Genomic DNA, 24321 nt, shown 5'->3' with positions numbered 1-24321 from the left:
GAACCTGGGTCTCCTGAATTGCAGGCAGATTCTTTACTGTCTGAGCCACCAGGGAAGGCCAAACATAAGCACCCACCTTTCAAAACCATCTAATGACTTCCTGTCACAGAAATCAAATTCAAAATCTAGATGTGACTCACAAGGCTATGCTGAATCTAGCCATGGCTGTTCTCTGGCCCCCAGCCTCCATTCTCCCCTGGCTCACTCTGCTTCAGCTCCATCCATCAGCTTGAAAGGAGGCCCTCTCCTCATGCCTTTTGCACTGACTGTTCCCTTTGCCCGTGAATTCCCCAGTGAAACCATACCTGATCATACAGCATCTCCTACTCTTAATGTCTATCTCATTGACCTCTTATATTTTTCTTCACTGTATTAGTTGTTATCTGACATTATTTATTTATTTTTGTTGTCTCTATGAGATTGTAACCCTCACTAAAAGAGTGGCTTTTTTCTTCACTGCTATATGTATGTGTGTATATATATATATATTGCACCTAGAACAGGTGCTGAACCCTTATGCCCTCAGTAAATATTGTTTAATGAATTAATGAAGAAATGATCACTCTTTAGCTTACTAAACATGTTGTATATAATTGTAAGCTTCTTTAGAAACCATATCTTATTTGTCAAACACATATTAGGGGCTCTAAATACTTTAGACTCTATAAAAAATTTAAAAGGCAATCCTGGATAGGCATATATACAGTACTTTTTCTAACATTGGATATATTTGCAGATTGTAGTTCAATGGATGCTTTCTGAGTTTCAAATACAATCTAGTTTGGATCTGCAAACTATTGAGGTTAATTTTATTAACTAATGTGACTAATTTTATTTTGTATAAAAAGATATTAATTGGCAGTAATAACGAAAGAGCTTTTGTAATGAATTGTTTTGAAAAGTGGCAAACAGTACAATTTATACAATCAACCCATCATCCAAAGTTCTTGCTTCTTACTAGATGTTTTCTGTGTCAGAAATACTGAAGCAGTTTAGGTGTACTAAACCTAAGTGTTCCGAGCCAGGAAAGAGACATCTTAATGTTATTTCACTGATTATCTATTTGTGGAATAGGCAGTTAGGCACCAGAAGTTTTGGTCTTTGATTACGTTTTGAAAGTTATTTTGTTCTTTTTTTTTTTTTTCCAGTTTAATTTTGCTTTTCTTTTTCTATGGGGGTAATAGGTAGATGAATTTTTATAGATAGGAAAGAAACAGGAGTGATTACCTTATATCTATTGACTTCATTCATTTTATGCTTTAAAAATGCATTTGTATTTTCACTTACCAAATGGTTTTAACTTGCAAAGTTAGACACATACATTTGGAGGGGAGCTAATTTTGAAGAGAAAGCAGATTAGAAAAACAACTCCATTTTATGGGACGAGAACTGGATTAAGTTTACAAAGATTTTAGTTCCAATTTGGGTATCTGACATTTGGGAGTTTAACTCAGGAGAGTTACGGCATGTTAGAGTAGACTGAAACCTTGAACGTATCTCAAACCAGACCTGTCGTTTTACCGATGAGGAGCTGATGCCTAAAGACATTGTGTGCAGAGCAAAGAATAAAAAGAAAGCTTCCTGATTCCTAGGCTTTCATCAGTATTTTAATTTGTAATTATATATATATATATATATAAAATTATATAGTGATCATATATGTATATGTGTAAATGTCCACATATTGAAAGTAATATCTTCTCTCTCTCTTATATTGCAGTCTTGACTTTTTAAATAATTGCAAGCTCCTGGAAAGCAGACATTCCAGAATCCGCTTAAATTTCTTTCCATCTCAAAACATCAGCCAGGGAGCTGAACCCTCGGTCTGTGCCCTATAAAATATGTTAAATAGAACTCACTTTAAATAAGAATTTCACAAACCGCCGCGGGGCCGACTTTGGCCCTCTTCAGGCGCAGTACAAGCTAGAGAAGTGCTTCTGCGCAGCTCTCTGCCAAGGCTAGAAACGCGCCGTAACTGGTCTCCTAGGATGCCTGGACGCAGAACAGCTCTGGGGCTTTTCCGCGAGTCCCGCTAGGAGTCCGGAGCTCCTGCGGCACATGCCCGGCAGAGGAAGCAAGGGCAGAAACAGCTGGGGCCGGTAGGTGGGGCCAGCGGAGCTGGGGCCTCTGCCAATGACCTATCTCCTTTTCTCCGGAAGTGAGAGAGGTCCCGGCCCGGCGCGCAGAGGCCTGTTGTCAAGGCAACCTACAGACGCGGGTCTGAGTTGGCCAGAGCCTTTGCTGAGAGCTGTCTCTTTTGTGGTTCCTCCCCTCTGAAACGGTCGCAGGGGAGTTCTCTCGGTGGAATTGCTTCAGTTTATACCTTTTCCAGCTCTCCCATCTTGGACTTACTCTTTCCCTGCGTTGGTTGTCAGGTCAGGTTGGTTGCCGCTTGAGTCCTGCCCTAGTCCATGAATCTCAGGTAGGAAGAGGGTGCTAGTACATTGCAGGTGCTCTTAAGCATAATCTCAACTTTCGGGGGAGTGATGTGAGGGCAGTTGCCCTGCTGTGTTTGAAATTAGGAATGATCCTAGGTTCCATCAGACACCTGGATCTTTATCCCCTGAGCTCTGAGGTGGACTTGATCCTCACCTGCATGGAGTTTAAATATGAAATTGCCTTTACACATCTCTTTTCCTCTCTCCTTGCTTATGGACTGGATTTGATCAATTTATCCTTCGCTTTTCACTATGTTCTGATTTGGTGTAAGCAGCCTTATAGCCCCTAATACCAAAAGAGAAGTGATGATAATTGGAGCTGGACAAAGTCATCTTTAAAAATGAGGGAAGTGGGAGGTGAGTTCAGTTCGTTTCGGTAGCACAAGAGCTCACATGGAAAGACGTGGTTGTGTTAGTTAACCCAGCATTCATTACATGCTAGAAATAACATCTCATGACTTGGCAGCTGTTTGGGTGGAGACAGAAGCCATCAGACCTTGCTCTTTTCTCCTCTTGCTACCCTATCCCCAGCACACCCCAACTACATACTCAGTGCTTTAGGGCAAAGACAGCCCTTGGTATGCAATCCAGGATTAGCTCTAAGCCATTTGTTTAAAATGCTGATCCTTTCACCACCAAGTTTAGGTTTCTGGGCTTCCCTGGTGGCTCAGATGGTACAGCATCTGCCTGCAATGCCAGAGACCGGGGTTTGATCCCTGGGTCAGGAAGATCCCCTGTAGAAGGGAATAGCAATCCACTCCAGTGCTCTTGCCTGAAGCCTGAAAAATTCCATGGACTGAGGAGCCTGGTAGGCTACAGTTCCTGGGGTCACAAAGAGTTGGACACGACTGAGCCACTTCACTTCACTTCACTTTAGGTTTCTGGTGTTCCTTAGTCTCTGCAGCTAATTCTCCTCCTCTTCCCTATTGCTTGTACCGGAAATGGTGTAGCACTGAAAAGAGGTCTGAAACCTGTATGACTTCAAACTCCACAATAACTAGCAAATAATTTGGCAAAGTAAAATTCAGTTTTCCGGGTTTGAAATTCAGACGATCGAGCTGTTTTATCAATGCTGCTGCTGCTGCTGCTGTTAGTCGCTTCAGTCATGTCCGACTCTGCGACCCCATAGATGGCAGCCCACCAGCCCTCCCCCCCCCCCATCCCCACCACCCCCGCCACCCCCGGTCCTTGTGATTCTCCAGGCAAGAACACTGGAGTGGGTTGCCATTTTCTTCTCCAATGCATGAAAGTGAAAAGTGAAAGTGAAGTCGCTCAGTCGTGTCCGACTCTTAGCAACCCTCTGGACTGTAAGCAACCTACCAGGCTCCTCCATCCATGGATTTTACAGCTAGTAATTGTTATTCTGAAATAACACATATCTGAATTGATGGAATTCACTTTAACACATATTTAACCTCCTACTGTTTTCCTGTTAAGTGCTGAGCTATAGGGTGAGGAAAACCAGTAGTAATCGTCGCCTTTTTTGAGGATTATAGTTAGAGTGATGAAGAATAATAGCTATGCTTCTTTGTGCTTAATACACTCTGAACACCTTATCTAATTTTTTGAAGGCTGAATTTGTAGAGAGGCATTATGATCATGTCATAATTAAGTGCAGAGGTGTGAAACTAAGGATATGTTTCAAATGTATCCAGGTATTTGATTATGCACTAGTTTATTTACTGACTTTAGTGAGCATCTGCTATATTAAAGGCATCAGATACTAACCTTCGTGGTCTTGATTGTTTATTTGGGAGATAAAAAGAGCTAATTACAGTGAAGAATGAGGACTGTCATGCCTGGGGAAAGGAAAGAGGAGACCATGGACATTTAGCGTATAAATTTTGTGGTTTTTATTATTTTCACGTATGGTACGGTGACTTAAAGTGGCCTATAGTGATTTGAAATGGCTATAATGTTGTGCTGTGCTTCAGTCGTGTCCAGCTCTTTGCAACCCTATGGACTGTAGCCTGCCAAGCTCCTCTGTCCATGCGTTTCTCCGGAGAAGCATACTGGAGTAGGTTGCCAGGGGATCTTCCCCACCTAGGAACAGAACCTGTGTCTCTTGTGTCTCCTTCATTGGCAGGAGTGGTTTACCACTAATGCCACGTGGGAAGCCGGACGATAGTGTTACTAAGGTATAAATAATGTGAGGCTGATGTATGGAGTCAGTCAGGTAGCTGATTGTTTAGCACCTCTGTTTCACCTTGGGTCTGATGGCCACTAATCATCCTGGCAAATCCAATAGTGCTTGTGAAGTGACTGAAAGTGCTGGGTCTCTGCTGCTCAGGCTTTCCTCTGGTTCTGGTGAGCGGGGGCTGCTGTCTAGCTGAGGGGCACGGGCTTCTCTTTTGTGGAATACGGGCTCTAGGACATCTGGCTTCAACTGCTGTGGCATGTGGGCTCCGTAGCTGTGGCTGCTGTGCCCTAGAGCACAGGCTCCATATTTGTGGTGCGTGGGCTTCGTTGCTGCATGGCATTTGGGATCTTCCTGGATCAGGAATCGAACCTGAGTCTCCTGCATTGGCAGGCAGACTCTTCGCCACTGAGTCACCAGAGGAGCCACAGTTTCTTCCTTCTGAAAGCTGTCTCTGAAAGGAAAGCCATTTGCTAGTGCTGTCAGGGTGTTCTCAAATCTAACGATCGGGGATGCTTTCAGAATAAGTCGGCTGTGGATTGGTAAATTTTCCTGACTTTGCTCACGCAGTAGAACCCCAGGCTTAGGGTGAGGGGTTTTTTCGAGAGAGGGCTATGGAAATGGGCGTCAATGGGGAAGATCAATAGCCAAGAGTCGGACGTGACTCAGCACCTAAACAACAACAACAGCGGCAACATGAATAGAAGAGAGTTTTATTTGAGTCAAAACTGAGGACTATAGTGGGCGGGGCTTCCTGGGTGGCGCTAGTGGTAAAGAACCTACCTGCCAATGCAGGAGACCTAAGAGGCATGGGTTCGACCCCTGGGCCAGGAAGATTCCCTGGAGGAGAACATGGCAACCCACTCCAATTTCTTGTCTGGAGAATCCCATGGACAGAGCAGCCTGGCCAGCTACAGTCCATAGGGTCACACACAGTCAAACACAACTGGAGTGACTAGCATGCACGCAGGAGGACTGTGGCCTGGAAAACATACTCTCAGATAGCTCTGAGGAAATGCTCTGGAGCAGACTGGTTTTCAACACAGTTTTATATCTTGTCATAACAAAGAACATCATAACAAGAGTACATTTACATTCCTTCAAGGTTTCAAAAAGACATCTACACAGCGAGTCAGCATCACCTGGAACGAGAGCTTAATCACTGAAGGTATGATTCAATGCTGCTTAAAATCCGAGCTCCTGTCTGACCTGTGCGTACATCTTCAGGTCCTTCTCACACTGATCATCCTGCCTTCCTTTTATAAGGTGATTAATTGGGTCCCCCGGATAATTCAGGATAATCTCCATATTTTGAAATCCTAACTTAATCATATCTGGAAAGCTTTTTGCCATTTAAGGTAACATACTCACAGAGTCTGATGATTAGGACATGAACGTCTTCAGGGGGGCCATTGCTCAGACTAATATTTACCCCATAAATGCTGCCCCACATAATGTAGTCGCCTCACAGAAAGTTGATTTTGGTGAAAGACGGAAAAGTGATTAACCACCTGACTGCTTTCCATGTAATATTATTATGTAGTTTGTATGACTTATTTAAAATTAGAATAAGAATTATCATTTTATATTGTTTTACCTTTTTCAGAGTATACTGCTTGGTAAATACATGAACTTGAATGGATTTGGATGTTAAAGGAGTTGCTGCTTCTCCTTCAACTCAAACTCTGCCATTCTCTGGAAGAAAGAAGCCAGTACAAGTATGTATGCTATATAATTTTCCTCTTGTAGGATGATTCATTAAATAATTTTCTGACTCCTTTCTTCGTGTTTTTATGACAGTTCATCCTCCCGAATATTTAGAATTAATACTTAGATTTGAATAACAGAAAATATTGAAGATAATCATTACTTTAAAATTGATCATTACTTGAATGTTTTATTTTTAATTAAGCTGATTATCAATGTTTTCTTATTATTTAAGAATTATCTATGAATATCTGCATACATATAAAATATAAAAAATAAAAAAGGAGAAAGAAGAAGAAAATAATCAATATATATTTTGTGTTATCTAGGTAGGGAAAGAATCTGGGCTTCTGTTGTTAGGACTTTCACTCTTTTCAACCCTCCTAATATCACTACTGTATATTATTGATTAGGTGTAAGTGTAAAGCTACTTTGTCCTTGTAATCACCACAGAATTGAGAAAACATAAAATTTAGTTTAGAAATACATAACATTGATATATATTTCCTTGCTCTTCTTACTGTTTCAAATATTGAATGCCTACAGTTTATCAGCAAACGCAATAAATGTTTCAACAGTTTACTTTATTCTTACAACAAACCTTTGAGTTAGGTATTATTTTTGACTTCCCTTATTTATTTTTATCCATCTATTTACTTGGGAGAAGGAAGGATTTATTACTTGCAGCAAGTAAGGAGAACAGTAGGGACCTTTTCCCAAAGCAGAGTCTCCCTGAACTGAAAAGCTGGGGAAGTTTTAAGCAAAGGGTCCATGCATGTTCATGATGGGGCTTGAGCAGAGGAGAATTGAGCATAGAATCGGGGCAAAGGCCGACAGAGTCCAGGCTTTACTTGACTGAAGTCAGAAGGGCCAACAGCATCATTCCGTCCTCCACCTCGGTGGGGGCCTTAGTTCCAAATAAACCTAATTAATTTAACATTCCTCTCTGAGATGTTTCAGGGTTCCTTCCAAGCATCCAGAGTTAATTGGAGGCTGGTGTCAGGACTCACTAAAGCTCAGGTTCTTTATTTCTGGTTGCAGAAAGAGTTTAGGGAGAGACAGAGTGATAGGTAAGAAGTGGATTTATTTAGATGTACGCATTGCATAGACAGAATATGGTCCATCCCCAAAGGGAAGGATGGCCCGGGGAGAAGCACATTCCAGAGTGTGGACCATCTCCCAAGGGGACCGGCCTCACCTGCTTTTAGATATGGAAGAACTGAGGCTCCTAGAGATTAAGTGACTCGTCAGGATTTTGAGCTTCAGTTCTGACCTCAGTATCTGTGCTGTTTCCTCTGTGTTCAGCCATTTTCCTTATATACATGAGTGACAGCTTTGGGGTTTTTGTGGTTCACAATATTATGGGTTAAATCTGAACTATTTGATAATTTTAATCAAAGCAGCCCTTCTTGGGAGAGGCTATACAGGTGTAAGTTCAGAGAATATGTAAATCTCTGTACATTTTATGAAGGTTTGCTGTGAACCTAAAAGTCGTCTAAAAAATAAAATTCATTAAAAATGAACTGGATAAAAAAAAGCGTTGGATACAAAAATATCCAACTTTTAAAATAAAAATACTTTTGGCTTTATGGGCTGCACAGTGTCTCCACTTTGCAGTTTCTTTGAGAACACATAGGCAATTTGTAAATAAATGAACATGGCTGTGTGCCAACAAAACCTTTAGCATAAAAACAAAGCTGTGTCTAGATTGCTGATCTCTGGCCTAGGGATTTGCAAACTATAATTTATCTTTATTCTGGATTAGCTAGCACAATTTTATTGTGGCTAGACAGGAAAGATAACTGCCATTCTGAAATATTTATCCCTATGGCCTCATTATTAGATAGACCTATTTAACAGATTTTTAATATGTCTGTTAAAACATTTTCTTGGGAATAATAATGATCATGATGACGATGAAAACAACAGCTATATTCTATTTAGATCCTCTGTCCACAGAGGACCCCATGGAGAGAGGAGTCTGGCAGGCTACAGTCTGGGGTCACAAAGAGGCAGAGACAACTGAGCAACTAACACTCACTTTTCACTCTTTCATATATATGAAATTATATTGTAAATTTATTATTAATTAAATAGAACAAATATATATTTTTTTATTTTATTATTATATATTAAATATATATACATCCATTTAGATGATCCTCTTGTGACTTTACGTTCCTGCAATTTAACTATTTATTGGGACAGTACTTAATACAATGCCATGTGAAAGTTGATACTGAGCTGAATTTTTCTCGTAGTCTGAGTGATGAAGCCCAGTCTTGAATGTAATGTCTGTACTTGCTATCAATATAAAAATGACCCATTAGATAATATTTCACAAGTAAGCTATAAGTGCTTATAAATAAATTATTTCCTGCTTTTAACTTTAGCTTTCCCTAAGATTCCTACATAGTTCTTATTCCATGGTGGCTAAGCTCACTGTAATAGTCAGGTCTTTGCCTATTGTTTCCCCCACAGGTACATAAAGATGACATTTTATTGTCAATGTATTGAGACATATTAGTTTTTTAAATTTATTTATTTTTAATTGAAGGATAATTACTTCACAGAATTTTGTTGTTTCTGTCAAACCTCAACATGAATCAGCCACAGGTATCCATATATCCCCTCGCTTTGAACCCATTTTTTTAGCAATAAAATCAAATATTTACAAACATATACCTGCATATATTTGTCATTTTCTGCTTAAATCCTATACTGTCTTCCCATTTCCTTTGGGATAAAGTCCAGGCTCCTTAATTTGCACTATAATTTAACGGCTCTGTCCACTACCTCCTCACACTCTGGATTTCAGTCTTTTCTGTCAGCTCTTGCCTGTGGGCCTGTACAGGTTGTTCCTCCTGGCTGGAGCAGTTTTCCCCCTTCTCTCTTGGTCTGGCTAACTAACTCCTACCTATCCTTCAGAGCTCCATTTAAAGTTTCCTTTTTAATTTTGGAAAAAAGCTACCTCAGTTCCCTAGACTAGGTTGGGTACACACGCTCTGTGCAGGTGCTCTGTCTCAGCATGTATTTTCCACATTGTGAGTGAATGTCTTCCTGAGCAGAGTCCTATGCTGATTATTATCCTATCTCAGCATACCAAGCACAGTAGGGCTGGGGCTTCCTAAATATTTCTTATGTAAGCTTACTGAGAAAAATTACAATTGGTTTTGTTGCATTGGCACATTGGTTATCTTTTAAAGTATAAATAAATGACACATGCCTACTGATTAATCTAATTTTTTTAAATTAAAGCAAAGATGGATCTCAAATCATGTGCTATGGAGGATCCTTGCCTACCTGTGTAAGTTACCTTTCTTCACATTTGAGCTATTTAATGGGTAAATATGGAAATATACATTGAGAAGCAAAAAGAGAAAGAAAAATTATGTATATAGCTATGATTATGAACTACAGAAAAGTTTATATACATGTTGATGCCCTGAAAATTATTCTGTCCAAACTGAAGTATTTCCTGTGATAGGATGGTAGGACTAAGACTAATACTTCTCTTGTTGTTTAATTTTCTAGTATTATTTTTCTATTTTCCTGAAAAAGTTAAAATATTGTTTTATTTAGAAAATTCAACTAAGAGCATTTAAAAATTTATATAAAATACTGTACTTTTATTGGGATAGTCAAAATGGATTTAATGGGAGGTTATCTGTTGTTTAGTCTTATCTTAAGGAATATGACAATTTTATCAGTCTTATTAAAGTGATTTAATTTTGGACTGGAATACATTAATTGTTATATATTTTAAATTTTTGCTTTTTAAAATTTGGAAGGATATGATTTTTATATTCTTTCAAATATTGGGTTGGTCAAAATGTTCATCTGGGTTTTTCTGTAACATCTTATGGAAAAATCCAAATGAACTTTTTGGTCAATCCAATATATTGAATTACAGGGCTTCTTGGAAAATAGAAATTAAAAAGTAATATATTAACATAAACTATATAAAAATGACATTTTTATAGATTAACAATGGGCAAATATCAGCAATTTCACGTGTTCCACAAAATAGATACCTGTTTGCTCATCCAGACAAAGAATAGAGCTAGGTGTACATGCTAGATACAATACTGAGTATGTGATGACAGTCAGCTGTTTGCTGGAAAATGTCTAACAACTGGTTTTCTAGACATGTATTATAAGCTTATCATATATTTTGCTTGCTAATTATAAATAAAGTTAAGTATATTTTAAGTTGCTTATACATTTTCTGTGAAAATATCAATCAGGGTGACTATTGGTTGATATTTTCATTAATTGTAGAGTGACATGAGTGATTTCTTTGCTGAATCAAGTAATAGTTTTGCATACTAGAATAGTATTTCTTCAGTTTTTTGTTATTCGCCATGTGACAGTTACAGGTGATACTTTAATATGCACTACTAACATTTTCTCCAGCATGTTTATCAGCCTTGGAAGTCAACACAATAATATATCAAGGCCTGATTCATAACATCTGCCCATATTTGTGTAAATAATCCCACTGTGGCTGATTTCAGTCTATCACTGAACACAGAGTTGGAAAGATATGCCAGCCATGTATTGACATTCAGATATGATAGCTATAAATAACCTCTATAAAGCAAGAAATAGTGAAGTATAGTAAAGCTATTAAGAAGTGAGGGTTTTGAATATTTATTACCTTTGTTTTTCATATAATTGATATAAGTTTACATAATTTTAGTCTTAATAATTCTGTGTTAACAACCTGTGCAAAATATTACTGAACATTTAACAAAAGCCTCTCACAGCTGGTAAGAGCCAGCACACCACTGGCTAAGTTTACCTGTTTATATAGTAAGATATAGCATATATGACTTGCAGCTATTAAAGACTCATTTAAAAAAATTATGGGATGCATAACTATTTCTTTCAGGGTCCCACAACTTGATCTGGGAAGCCTTGTTGACTCTGATGATGAGGTAATTTTTACTTGGTATTTCATATTATAAACATTTGAACACAGTGCTATAGGTAGCATATCACTAGTGTCATTTAATTTTATTTTTTTAGGATGGTTTACCATATATGCCACTTAGTACAGCCCATATTCATTTTAACCCAACAAATCGTCTTTTGCTTTTGGTTGGGTAACACCATGTCACAAACTGTATACTCAGCATCATCTATATGACCTGGTTAGTATTTACTTCTCATTACCAACTTTCAGAAGTACAGCATGCACTTGTCACTCTATTTAATCCATAAATTTGGTTATGGTCAATCTATGTTTTGTTTAGTTTAAATATAGTTAACGTCTATTTGGATTTCCCTGGTGGCCCAGATGGTAAAGAATCTGCCTGCAATACAGGAGACCTGTGTTCAATCCCTGGGTGGGGAAGATCCCCTGGAGAAGGGAATGGATACCCATTCCAGTGCTCCTGCCTGTAGAATTCCATGGACAGAGGAGCCTGGCAGTCTACAGTCCATGGGGTCCAAAAAGTCGGACACAACTGAGTGACTAACACACACACATAGTGTATATTAGTATCTCAGACAATACTGTTGATGAATTTTACTTTGCTTTACATTTTTGCCTCACATAAGAATGGCATTTTTAAAATGCCATACAAAATTGGTAAACTACAGGTTTATACTGCTAAGTCACTTCAGTCGTGTCCCACAGAAAATTAGATCAGATGTTGCTAGTTGAACAATATAAAACTGGTCTCTTGAAACTTGTATGCCTCTTGACATACTTTAGGCTATGAGGATACTATGAAGTAAATAATAACTACTTATTCCAAGCTGTCTCCTTGGGACATATTTATCCTTGAAACAACATTAAGGGTTTTATTTCATGTCACGAGCACAAGTCCTGACTAGCAGTCTATGCCCAGGTGGGCTCGCTTTTCTGTCTTGGTTAATCTTTTTCCCTTCGTGATCTCCGCCATCTTGTCTTGGTTAAATTACATGAAAGTACCTTACTCGGCATCATGTTACAGTTTCCACCCAAAGCCTCCTCTCATTCTTCTCCTGGGGTATAGACTTGGATATAAAATGTTTCAAATAGAAAATGTACCGGCTTCACCCTCCTGTTGGAGTTGCTGGCCCTCTCTGGGACAGTATATATTTTCTTACTATTCTTTGTAGGTTTCTCTTATCTCCTGGCTGTGCTACCTTTCATTCCCTGGTCATGTGGAAGGGAGCCAGATAACACCCTAAGACAGAATATTTCAATATTCTAGAACTGGCAACCGGAGCTTCTCAATATTAGTGACCTCCAAGTTCAATGACTATTCTGGAAGAAATGTTCTGCAGTGGAGGTTTTCTGAGGCAGCAGTGAAATAATCTATCTGAAACTCCTAAGTAGAGAGAAAAGTCGTTCTTTCTTCTCTCTGTTTTAGAGCTAGGACTGATGTCCAGCTGTGAAACAAGATACAGGCTTAGGGTATTTGAGGCCAGTGCCCACTCAGGCATGCTGCACCAGCTAAATGTTTTAAATATTACCTCTCCATAGAAAATAGATCATAGTGATCTATTTATTAAGCATAAATGCTAAGGTAAATAGTAAACTTGTTTAATGTTAATAAGGAAAATTAATAGTAATTTTGAATTTTTTATCACGATAGCATTCTTTTTCTTTTTACTTCTTGGAGCAGGACAGAATACCTGAAAATTTGCCAGCACCAACAGACAAATACAAACTAAAACATCAGCAATACAAAACTGAAACGAAAGGGGGATATAAACAATACAGTCAGAGAAATGCCGAAAAGGCAAAGTCAAGTGTCACATATCAACAGACTCCAAGAAACAAGACAGATGATAAGGTAATGTATGAGGCTTTACAAAACTGTAATGGAATTTAAAGAAAACAGTGTTTGTATTATAGAAACATCTCTTTGCCTGATTTATCTTGCTGTTAATCATAATAAAATATAATAGGTAACACTTATTTCTATGTGCCAGGGACTCTTTTTAGGGACTTTACTTAAATTAACTAGTTTATTCTTCACAACAACTTCAGTGGGTTATTATCACCATTTTCAGATGTGAAAAATTTAGTCATATGACCTATCTTTTCTCTGTAGTTTTTCACTTGCCTTGGGTTGGAAATAAGGCAATATTACATATCTGTTTCCCATGTAGCTGTCTTGAACTCTATTTGTCTCACTTTAAAGACTAAACTTTAAAGTCAAAAGTGGTTTCAGACTTTCAAGTGACCCTGTCTTATTTTGAAACTGCCGTCACGCCATGATTGTTTTCTAGTTGAGTTAGGGAGATATTTTTAATATCATGAATTGCTGAAGCTGTTATATTGTATTTAATCTTAATTAGATATAGACTCACCATTCATGAATATAAGAGCAAAGGAAACATGATAAATTTAATAGTGTTTCACAAGCATATCGATAAGGTGAACCTTGAATTTTAGAAAGGTTTGAAAGCATAATTTATGCTACTACTGGTCATAAAGAAAGAGCACTTAGATATAATTCTTCATTCAGTTAACTTTTAATAAGAATAATGTATTTTCAGGGAAGTTTGATAGTTGTATTTACTTAGCATTTATTGTTGAGTAAAAAGAATAAGTTGTAAAACCTTTCTAAAATTCAACTTTGACCTTTCTGGTATGCTTGTGAAAAGCCATCAAATTTATTATATTTACTTTGCTCCTATATTCATGAATGGTCAGTTTATACCTAAATAAGTTGTAAGGAGCTGTGGCATATCAGCTTTTTTTTTTCCTAATCCATGTAGGGACTATCTGGAACTCACTAAAACTCATGGTATTTAGCTAAAAGAGTAACAAAAGTTATGGGATTATTTGGTCTTTTTTATTTTTTTTAAATATAAATTTATTCATTTTAGTTGGAGGTTAATTACTTCACAATATTGTATTGGTTTTGCCATACATCAACATGAATCCGCCACAGGTATACATGGGTTCCCCATTTATTTTAAAACTAATTTTCCAGATTCAAACAGATGTACATACATATAGTATTCTAGTGTCTGTAATAGCAGGTGGGACAACTTCATAACTGTTTAGCATCTGGGTGTGTAGTATCTGTAGGATCTACCATGTGATAGATTACTGTAATAATGTTGGGAAAACAGAATGAAAGTTTCTGTAAGTGCATGCTTTCCTTTTCACGGCAGAACAATTCAAATAGTTTTAAAGTAAAACCTTGATACCCTTGAACACAAGTTCAAACGAGGATGCTTATTTACTTTTGGTTTAAGAGAAGAGAAATATTGTTTGCAAATCTTCCCATATGAATGAGTAAGGGTTTTATAAATAAAAGCCAATATTTGCATATGTTCTTTTGGAGAAGATCTTGTTTTACTTTTTTGATTTTTTTAACCTACATATTAGAAGTTAATATGTCTTTGGTAGTCTTACAAAAAATCCCTGGTTTCTATATATTCTATATATAATAATCTTGTACTTATGGAGTTTGAGCAACTTATCTGATGTCATTTTAAATTATACTCTTATTAGAACCAAAACTGCTGTATAAATTTGCTGTTAATAAATCCTATTATAATTACATGAATTACCACTGGGATAGTAAATCTCTAGAAATAAAAGAGGTCCCTGATATCTGAAACACAGCCCCTCTTTAAAGCAGGAATTCACATGCAAATTGATTCTCTTTGCTCATAAAGATTGGACATGACTCAGTGACTTCACTTTCACTTTTCACTTTCATGCATTGGAGAAGGAAATGGCAACCCACTCCAGTGTTCTTGCCTAGAGAATCCCAGGGACGGCAGAGCCTGGTGGGCTGCTGTCTATGGGGTCGCACAGAGTCAGACACGACTGAAGTGACTTAGCAGCAGCAACAGCAGCTGATAAAGAAAAGCTAAAGTTAGATGAATTTAGAATCCAAGACAATAATTAAAGGCTATAGCTACTAATTAAATAGGTTGATACATCAATCAACTGATAATATCAAACAGTAAAATAGTTCCACTCTGCTTTATTCTAATGGCAAAATTCCTGTGTTCAGTTTTCCTTCCATTTAGTATAAAAGGTGATGAATCTCACTATCAAATTATTTTACCTCCTAAAATGTAAATTTATATATATCTGTGTGGGTACATAAATATATATTTTTAAAGTAATGAAATACCTTTAAATAAAACACTGAAAATCAAAATTCAATTTTATAGGAAATAATATTAATTCCCAAATTAATATTAATTAATAGTACTTGTATTCAGTTCTGTTCAGTTCAGTCACTCAGTTGTGTCCAACTCTTTGCAACCTCATGAACTGCGGCATACCACGCATCTCTGTCCATCACCATCTCCCAGAGTCCACCCAAACCCATGTCCATTGAGTCGGTGATGCCATCCAACCATCTCATCCTCTGTCGTCCCCTTCTCCTCCTGCCCTCAATCTTCCCCAGCATCAGGGTCTTCTCAAATGAGTCAGCTCTTCACATCAGGTGGTAAAAGGATTGGAGTTTCAGCTTCGACATCAGTCCTTCCAGTGAACACCCAGGACTGATCTCCTTTAGGATGGACTAGTTGAATGTCCTTGCAGTCCAAGGGACTCTCAAGAGTCTTCTCCAACACCACAGTTCAAAAGCATCAATTCTTTGGCGCTCAGCTTTCTTTATAGTCCAACTCTCACATCCATACATGACTACTGGAAAAACCGTAGCCTTGACGAGATGGACCTTTGTTGACAAAGTAATGTCTCTGCTTTTTAATATGCTGTCTAGGTTGATCATGGGACTTCCCTGGTGGCTCAGACGGTAAAGCGTCTGTTTACAATGCGGGAGACCCAGGTTTGATCCCTGGGTTGTGAAGATCCCCTGGAGAAGGAAATGGCAATCCACTCTAGGACTATTGCCTGGAAAATCCCATGGACAAGAGGAGCCTGGTAGACTACAGTCCCTGGGGTTGCAAAGAGTCAGACACGACTGAGTGACTTCACTTCACTTCACTTCACTAGGTTGATCATAACTTTTCTTTCAGGGAGTAAGCGTCTTTTCATTTCATGGCTCTAGCACCATCTGCAGTGATTTTGGAGCCCCCAAAATAAAGTCTGACACTGTTTCCACTGTTTCCCCATCTATTTGCCATGAAGTGATGGGACTAGATGCCATGATCTTTGTTTTCTGAATGTTGAGCTTTAAGCCAACTTTTTCACTCTCCACTTTGACTTTCATCAAGATGCTCTTCAGTTCTTCGTCACTTTCTGCCATAAGGGTGGTGTCATCTGCATATCTGAGGTTATTGATATTTCTCCCGGCAATCTTGATTCCAGCTTATGCTTCTTCCAGCCCGGCGTTTCTCATGATAAACTCTGCATCTAAGTTAAATAAGCAGGGTAACAATATACAGCCTTGACATACTCCTTTTCCTATTTGGAACCTGTCTGTTGTTCCATATCCAGTTCTAACTGTTGCTTCCTGACCTGCATATAGGTTTCTCAAGAGGCAGGTCAGGTGTTCTGGTATTCCCATCTTTTGAAGAATTTTCCGCAGCTTATTGTGATCCACAGAGTCAAAGGCTTTGGCATAGTCCATAAAGCAGAAATAGATGTTTCTCTGAAACTCTCTTGCTTTTTTGATGATCCAGCTGATATTGGCAATTTGATCTCTGGTTCCTCTGCCTTTTCTAAAACCAATGTGAACATCAGGAAGTTCACGGTTCACGTATTGCTGAAGCCTGGCTTGGAGAATTTTGAGCGTGACTTTACTAGCGTGTGATCATTGCAAGTATACCTTTTTTCACCAACTCATAAATAGACAAAACACCTACTAATTCATTCATTGTTTATTCTTTCAAAAATAGTTCTCTAATGTTTCATGATATGCAAGATACCTTTCCAAGCACTGGTTATAAGTCAGTGACTAAAACAGACAAATGTCCCTGCTCTTGCAAGAAAATAAAAAAGAATAAATGAATGAATGAACCAGTTGGGTAGCCATTCCCTTCTGCAGAGGATCTTCCTGACTCAGAGATGGAACCCGGATCTCCTGCATTGCAGGCAGATTCTTTATCTTCTGAGCCACCAGGGAGTCCTCTAATATGATAGATGATGATAAATGCTATGAGTAAAGGAAACTTGGAAAACCAAGGTTGGGGTTGTAGTTTGTACAGGATCATCAGAGAAGATCTTTTCCATAAGGTAACATTTTAGGGCACATTCAAAAGGGATAAGAGGCAAGCCAGTTAGAAGAAACTCTCAGTGTCATGAAGTAGGAGTGGGCATGGAGTAGTTAAGAAATATTAAGAGCAGTGTAATGAGGGAGAAGAGCAAGGGAGAGGTGGGAGGAGATTTTTTTCAGTGAGTTAAATGGAAGCAGAGGCTGCGAGGCAGATCAGAGAGGTCTTTATCTTCTATTCTGTTTTGTTGAGAATGGGTTTTACTGTGGAGGCTATCCCAATAATCCAGGCAAGAGATAAGGATGCCTGCTTGCAGGTGGTTGCAGCAGATTTGGATAAGAAGTGGTCACAACGAGAAGTTCGATTCTAGACAGTTTCTGAAGGTAAGGCTCAGAATCTTTGGTGAAGGATTGGTTTTAGGCTTGAGAGAAAGGAAAGATGAAAGATGACTCTAAGGCTTTTTGAGCTGAGCAGTTCAAAGGGTGTATTTTTCATTAACTGGAGTGGGGGATATCACAGTGAAGTCTGATTTGAAGAGGTTAAATCAGATGCCAAGTGGAAATGCCACTGTTTCCCTTGGGTAAAAGGCTGAAAACAAGTTGAAACAAAGTAAGATGCCTTTGAAAGTTTCCTCCAACCTATACTTAATATAGAACCTGGCTTATACTGAAACATGTCTGTTAATTTAATCTTTCTTAAATTTACCTTATATAATGTTAAACATCTTTTTGGTGACTGTGAAATCACTACTTAGGAAAAACAGATATTAGTGGGTAAATAAATACAATTATAAAGTATCCTCATAAATTTATTTCACTATAGTACACACTTAAGATTTATTATTCATTCATTGGATACATATACAGTGCCAACTTCATGTGGTCCTGCTCTGGCACCAGGGATCCTGCAATGAAAAAGACAGACAAGGTTCCTGCCCTCATGGAACTTACAACAGGAGAGGCAGGCAACAAATCATAAACAAATGTATAATAAGGTTTCATGTAGCAATCGAAGGTCATGGAGACAGCGAAGACTATGAAGATGAAATGAGACCTTTCAAGGAAAATCTAAAGTAAGAACAAGCCCTGGGAGATACACTTGTAATCTATCACAGTTTTGATAAGTTGTCATCCTATTGGAACATTATATTTTGTTAAGGTCATATAAACACATCTAGTATTCAGAGAAAAATTTAGCATTTACCTCTTTAGAAGGTTGTTAAAAGTTCAGAAATAGCAGACGTAAAACCAATGAATCACCAAAGCAGTAATTAGTAAAAGTTTTGTGTACACGTCAAACGGTCAGTTCGTGAACTGGAAGTACTCAAATTAAACATGGAAAGAGACCCAGGGAGCTATTGTTATAAAACAGTTTACATAGCATGGAGGCAGTGACTGTTTATGCTTCACAGTGATTGGTTATGATACCAGAATTTTCTTAAGTGATAATGGATGGGTTAGTGGTTACTTCATATCAGTTTGGGGGAACAGTTTAAGTTTCACTTATGATTTCTAGAGACATAAGCAGGAAGTAACCCTGGTCAAGTTAGTCTCACTTGTCTTGTAAAATAAGCTAAATTAAGCTTTGCTTGTATGACTAAACTGGTATTGTCTGCTCAGGGAATTTTTACGGCTGGTTTCTGTTTGTGTTTGATTTTAACAATCTCAAAGGATACACCCGTATATTAGTATCATTTTACTTGCGAACTTAGCTTTATAAATGAATGACATGCCCATATTTATTAACTGTATTTACAAAGACTCAAATGGACAATTATAGTTATAATAGTTGCTATTTTTTATGTAATGCTTACTATATGTCAAATACTTATGAAATGTGTTGGCCATGTATCACCTCATTTAATCATTTTTTGGAGTACAAAACAGTTACTAATTAATTGCCATTGTATTTATGAGTAAACTGAGGCACAGAGATGTTGTCTAGCTAGAAAGTGGGAGAGCTGGATTCTATAGGTGGTCTGATTATCAGAGCCTATACTCTTAATCTGACGTATCCAGTCATTATTTTATTCTTTATATTGTTAAAAACAAATGTTCTAAGCATGCATATGAGGGTTCACTTATTGCTTCACATCTAGTGTGTACAAGGTACAGAAGGCATCACAGATGGTCTGACAACTCTGGACAGGAAAGCCCTGCTACAGCAGGGTTATGCAGACAACCCTCACATTCTCCAGCGGAGAACAGGAAAATCTGATGCTGTAAGTTAACGGTACTTTTACTGATTTGATAAACCGTTTAAGATGATTTGTCCTCCAAAATTTTGCAGCCTTAAATTTGAATAAGTGCTTCTGACAGTTGAAGTTGAACTGAGGTGAATAGTCATTAATACGCCAGGTTCAGTCCTCACTTCTACCATGGATTGACGTTTGGTATGTTTACTGTGGAAAAGTCATCTTCCATCTTTGGAAGTTTGTAAAAATTTAGTTTACACTGTTCAGAATGTTAACTGACCATGAAGACAATGGGCTAATCTGGTATCACCGCTTTCCCCACAAAGAAGTAGCTGGATAATCTTTTTGTTTTGAAAATCATAAGCTAATAAAACTGAAGGGCAGGGATAATGTAATTTTTCCTTTAGGAAAAGGGAAGCAAAGCCCTAGTCTCAATGTTAACTTTAAATTATACCTTTTACCAAATCAATGAGACTTCTTAATGAGTATTACTTAGACTAGTTATTGTTCAAGTAGATAATTATAGCATTTCTATAGTGTCCTGGCGTATGCAGACCAAGCTGCTTGAAGTTGGAGGCCATTGGCTCCCTAGACTCCCCCAGGTGATTAATACCTCAGGTACACCTGTAATTAATTGATGGGCTATCAGTGTGTGTTGGCTTAAAATTGAGAAAATTCTGCTTTAGATGGCCTAAATAATAATAAAGCAACGTGGATTTAGCTAGATATATTATCATTGAGTGGATATTCAAAATAGATTTAATTTGGATAGCAATCATCCTGAATCAATCCATTCTGAACTGACAGCAAGATGTCATCAATCTCTAGGCCAGGTGGACTGATTTTCTGCATATGTCCCAAGCTGGTAATTTGTTTGTTTATTAAAAATCACACGTACATTGTTTTATATGCCTATTATTATATAGATGTTTATACTTAATAGAAAAACAAGTATTACCAGGGTTATAGAAAAATTAAAAAATGTTCCTTATAGGGCAAAGTTGTGTCCCAGATAAGGCTTATTTTGGTATATTTCCAAAGTATACTCTTTGGGGGCTTCCCTGGTGGCTCAGACAGTACAGAATCTGCCTGCAGTGCAGGAGTCCCTCGTTTGATCCCTGGGTTGGGAAGATCCCCTAAAAAGGTAATGGCAACCCACTCCAGTATTCTTGCCTGGAGAATTGCATGGATGGAGGAGACTGGCAGGCTACAGTTCATGGTGTCGCAAAGAGTCAGACATGCCTGAACAACTTTCATTTTTCACTAAAGTTATACTTGATTGGATGTTACAAAATACATAAGGCCTTTTGGCTGCTGCTCTTAGTATAATCCAGAGCCATCTAGGTGTTTGTGGATTTCTTTTCCCATTCAATTACTTTCTTAGTAGCATCATATCTTAATTCACCATTAAGTACATTTTACTCTATTGTGGTAGCACCCCTGTATCAATCTTTTAAAGGAGATGTTTTACATAAGTAAATTTTGAATGCATGTGAAGTTAGTACCAATATACATTTTAAATGTAGGTGGAAACTTTTCAACTTAGTTTTTAACTAAATGAACAGAGGCAGTGAACGTACAGTTTTCATGTCCATCTCTTCCTCTTTGTCATTGTTCAGTTGCATTTGCGTGATTTCTGCTTCTAATCTGCCTTCTGTTTACACAGCTCTCTAAATCAACGTGCCTGAGGGTGGTTCTAACATTTCCTCCAAAGTGTAAGTCACCGTAATCGTCAGCACCAAAGGTGCCTGTTCTCCATGGACTCAGGCTCATCAATGTCGCCTCTCTCGCTTGCTTTTGGATTTTACAGCCATTGTCTGATTGATACGGAAATCACTGATGATTTCTGCCAAAATTTAACGGTATCACATTTTAGCAGATAAATGTGTTTTTAGATTAAATAATTGGAATTCAAATTTATTAATGATGATATGGATGTGCTTAGTCTGTCGGTCATGTCCAACTCTTTGCAAGCCCATGGACAGTAGCCTGTAGGCTCCTCTGTCATGAGACTTCTCAGGCAAGAATACCAGAGCAGGTTGCCATTTCCTTCTCCAGGGGGTCTTCCTGACCCGGGGATCTTTCTGACCCGGGGGTCTTCCTGACCCGGGGATCTTCCTGACCTGGGGATCTTCCTGACCCGGGGGATCTTCCTGACCCGGGGGTCTTCCTGAGCCGGGGGGGTCTTCCTGACCCGGGGGATCTTCCTGAGCCGGGGGGTCTTCCTGACCCGGGGGTCTTCCTGAGCCGGGGGGGTCTTCCTGACCCGGGGGATCTTCCTGAGCCGGGGGGTCTTCCTGACCCGGGGGTCAAAGCCGCGTCTCCTGTGGCTCCTGCGTTGCAGGCAGATTCTTTCCCTGCTGAGCCACCGGGAAAGCCACTGGGAAAAGATGGTATGGTAATCTTTAAGAAAGAAATTGGAAATGCTTATTTACATTTTAGGACTCTTGTATTAACTATAGTATTGTTCTGCTTTATGGACAATGGCGTTTTCTTCATTTTCTCTTCTCAGGATGTTGTGGCTGCAGAGAAGAAGAAACAGATGGTTGCAGAGCAAGTGATGATAGACCACTTGTCCAGGCAAGTGTTGATAGAGATCCATTCAGAAAGCATTCGTTACATTTCCTTTTTATGCATGACATCTGCATTGGAATGGTCAGCTCAGAGGTTTCCATACTTTCTCTGTTTACCGCACTTTTTTTTCCCACCAGGCTCTTTGCCCAACAGAAATACTTAAAAGTTCTATTTACTAAGCATTTTTTGTCTAAATAGTTTAGTAAATATTTTCTTCCTGATAACTTAATGGTCATCTGAAAAAATAATACAAATTGAAAAAAAATGTGTTTCTTTCCTTCATAAATATGCAGTTACTCACTAATGGGACATATGCGCTTCTTGGATGACAAGTAATCTCTCAAATCTCAGAACTGTATAAATGCTGCCACGCTCACTTTCTAGCCCACCCGGCCCCCCCTTTTTATCACAGCAACTGTAGAAAAGCCGGTTTTGCAAAGATGTGATACCATTCATTGACGGCGTGTAATGTGGTATTTTGCTGAAGCTGTGAATTACTTGGAGCTAGTAGTTTTTGTGGTATGCCACAATTATGAGTATCACTATTTCCCTCAAAAACAAAACATATCCAGTGGTGTTCCTTCAACTTCCCTGTGACACCAGAGCGTGACTCAATGCACAGTTTGGGAACTGTGGGATTGTCAAGAGTTCTAAAGCCTAACGTAAAGTTTTGCAACCCTTAGAAAACTAGATAAAGTTTCAATACCTGCTGTGCTAAATTGCATGAATATGTAAGTAATGCAGGATTTCAGAAGCTGCTGGAATAGTCTATGAAGTCTTCACAGCAGAGGTAAGACTCAAGTTTAGCTTTGAAAAAGATAACTACTTAGTTGGTTGGCAGGGGGAAAGAATGATAGTCTATATACCTGTTTCTTAGCTAATTTTTGGACGCAGTTTTGTTACAGTCTTCAGTATTTCCCCTTTTATTACCTCATGAACTGACTTTACATTTTTACTCCCAAAATGCCACTGCAGTGTCTCTTCATAAGATAGCTGCTGCTGCTGCTGCTAACTCGCTTCAGTCGTGTCTGCCTCTGTGTGCCCCATAGACGGCAGCCCACCAGGCTCCCCCGTCCCTGGGACGCTCCAGGCAAGAACACTGGAGTGGGTTGCCATTTCCTTCTAGTGGCATCCATATTGTTGGGTTAATGGCAATTACCTAATTCTCAGTTACTCAGCCCATCAGTGCCATCTGCTGGGTTGAGTACTTTCTTCTCTGTGAAGCACTTTTTTTCCCTCCCTTGGCTTTTGGCATGCCACACGTGGTTGGTTTATCCTCCTCCTTTCCAGTCCTCAGCCTCCTGTCTTAGCTCCTCTTCACCTCTCCTATCTTTATACCCAGGAATACACAAGGACTTCTACTTCCTGGGCTTCTCCTTTTACTTTCTAGGTGATTTCATCCAGTATCGGGTCTTCAGTAACCACCTATATGCTGATGCAGCCCTAACCCAAATCCTAAAGTAACGTTGGAAAATGTTGCTTTGGTTTCTGAAAGTTGTTCTCTTTTGCTCCCTCATTATGAAATCCTCTTTAGTTTTCTTCCATGGCAACAATATTCTTCAAGTTCAGTCCGTCAGTTCAGTCGCTCAGTCATGTCCGACTCTTTGCAACCCCATGGACTGCAGCACGCCCGGCCTCTCTGTCCATCACCAACTCCCAGAGCTTACTCAAACTCATGTCCATCGAGTCAGTGATGCCATCCAACATTCTGATCCTCTGTCGTCCCCTTCTACTCCTGCCTTCCATGTTTACCAGCATCAGGGGCTTTTTAAGCAGTCAGTTCTTCACATCAGGGGGCCAGAGTATTGGAGTTTCAGCCTCAGCATCAGTCCTTCCAGTGAATATTCAGGACTGATTTCCTTTAGAATTGACTGGTTTGATTTCCTTGCAGTCCTAGGGACTCTCAAGAGTCTTCACCAACATCACAGTTCAAAAGCATCAATTGTTCGGTGCTCAGCTTTCTTTATGGTCCAACTCTCACATCCATACATGACTACTGGAAAAATTGTAGCTTTGACTACACAGAAGTTTGTTGGCAAAGTAATGTCTCTGCTTTTTAATATGCTGTCTAGGTTGGTCATAGCTTTTCTTCCAAGGAGCAAATGTCTTTTAATTTCATGGCTGTGGTCACCATCTGCAGTGATTTTCAAGCCCTCCAAAATAAAGTCTTTCACTGTTTC

General features: G+C 38.8%; 1 protein-coding gene across 1 annotated transcript in view; it reads left to right on the top strand.

The window, feature by feature from the left end:
- The first annotated feature begins 5678 nt into the window (after positions 1–5678).
- The window catches only part of CAPS2 (calcyphosine 2), a 42726-nt gene continuing 24083 nt past the window's right edge, over positions 5679–24321 (top strand). Inside the window, 10 exon segments of the mRNA XM_069580640.1 lie at positions 5679–5743; positions 6182–6293; positions 9541–9553; positions 9556–9589; positions 11177–11222; positions 11314–11358; positions 11361–11438; positions 12903–13073; positions 19472–19594; positions 22080–22147. Of these exon segments, the coding sequence (XP_069436741.1) occupies positions 6213–6293; positions 9541–9553; positions 9556–9589; positions 11177–11222; positions 11314–11358; positions 11361–11438; positions 12903–13073; positions 19472–19594; positions 22080–22147 (659 nt within the window). The 5' untranslated portion in view covers positions 5679–5743; positions 6182–6212.

This window comes from Ovis canadensis, chromosome 3 (genome assembly GCF_042477335.2).
Source record: "Ovis canadensis isolate MfBH-ARS-UI-01 breed Bighorn chromosome 3, ARS-UI_OviCan_v2, whole genome shotgun sequence".
In the NCBI taxonomy this organism is placed as follows: domain Eukaryota; kingdom Metazoa; phylum Chordata; class Mammalia; order Artiodactyla; family Bovidae; genus Ovis; species Ovis canadensis.
The sequence above is the reverse complement of the archived record's forward strand: the minus strand, read 5'-3'. Positions and strand labels throughout refer to the sequence as shown.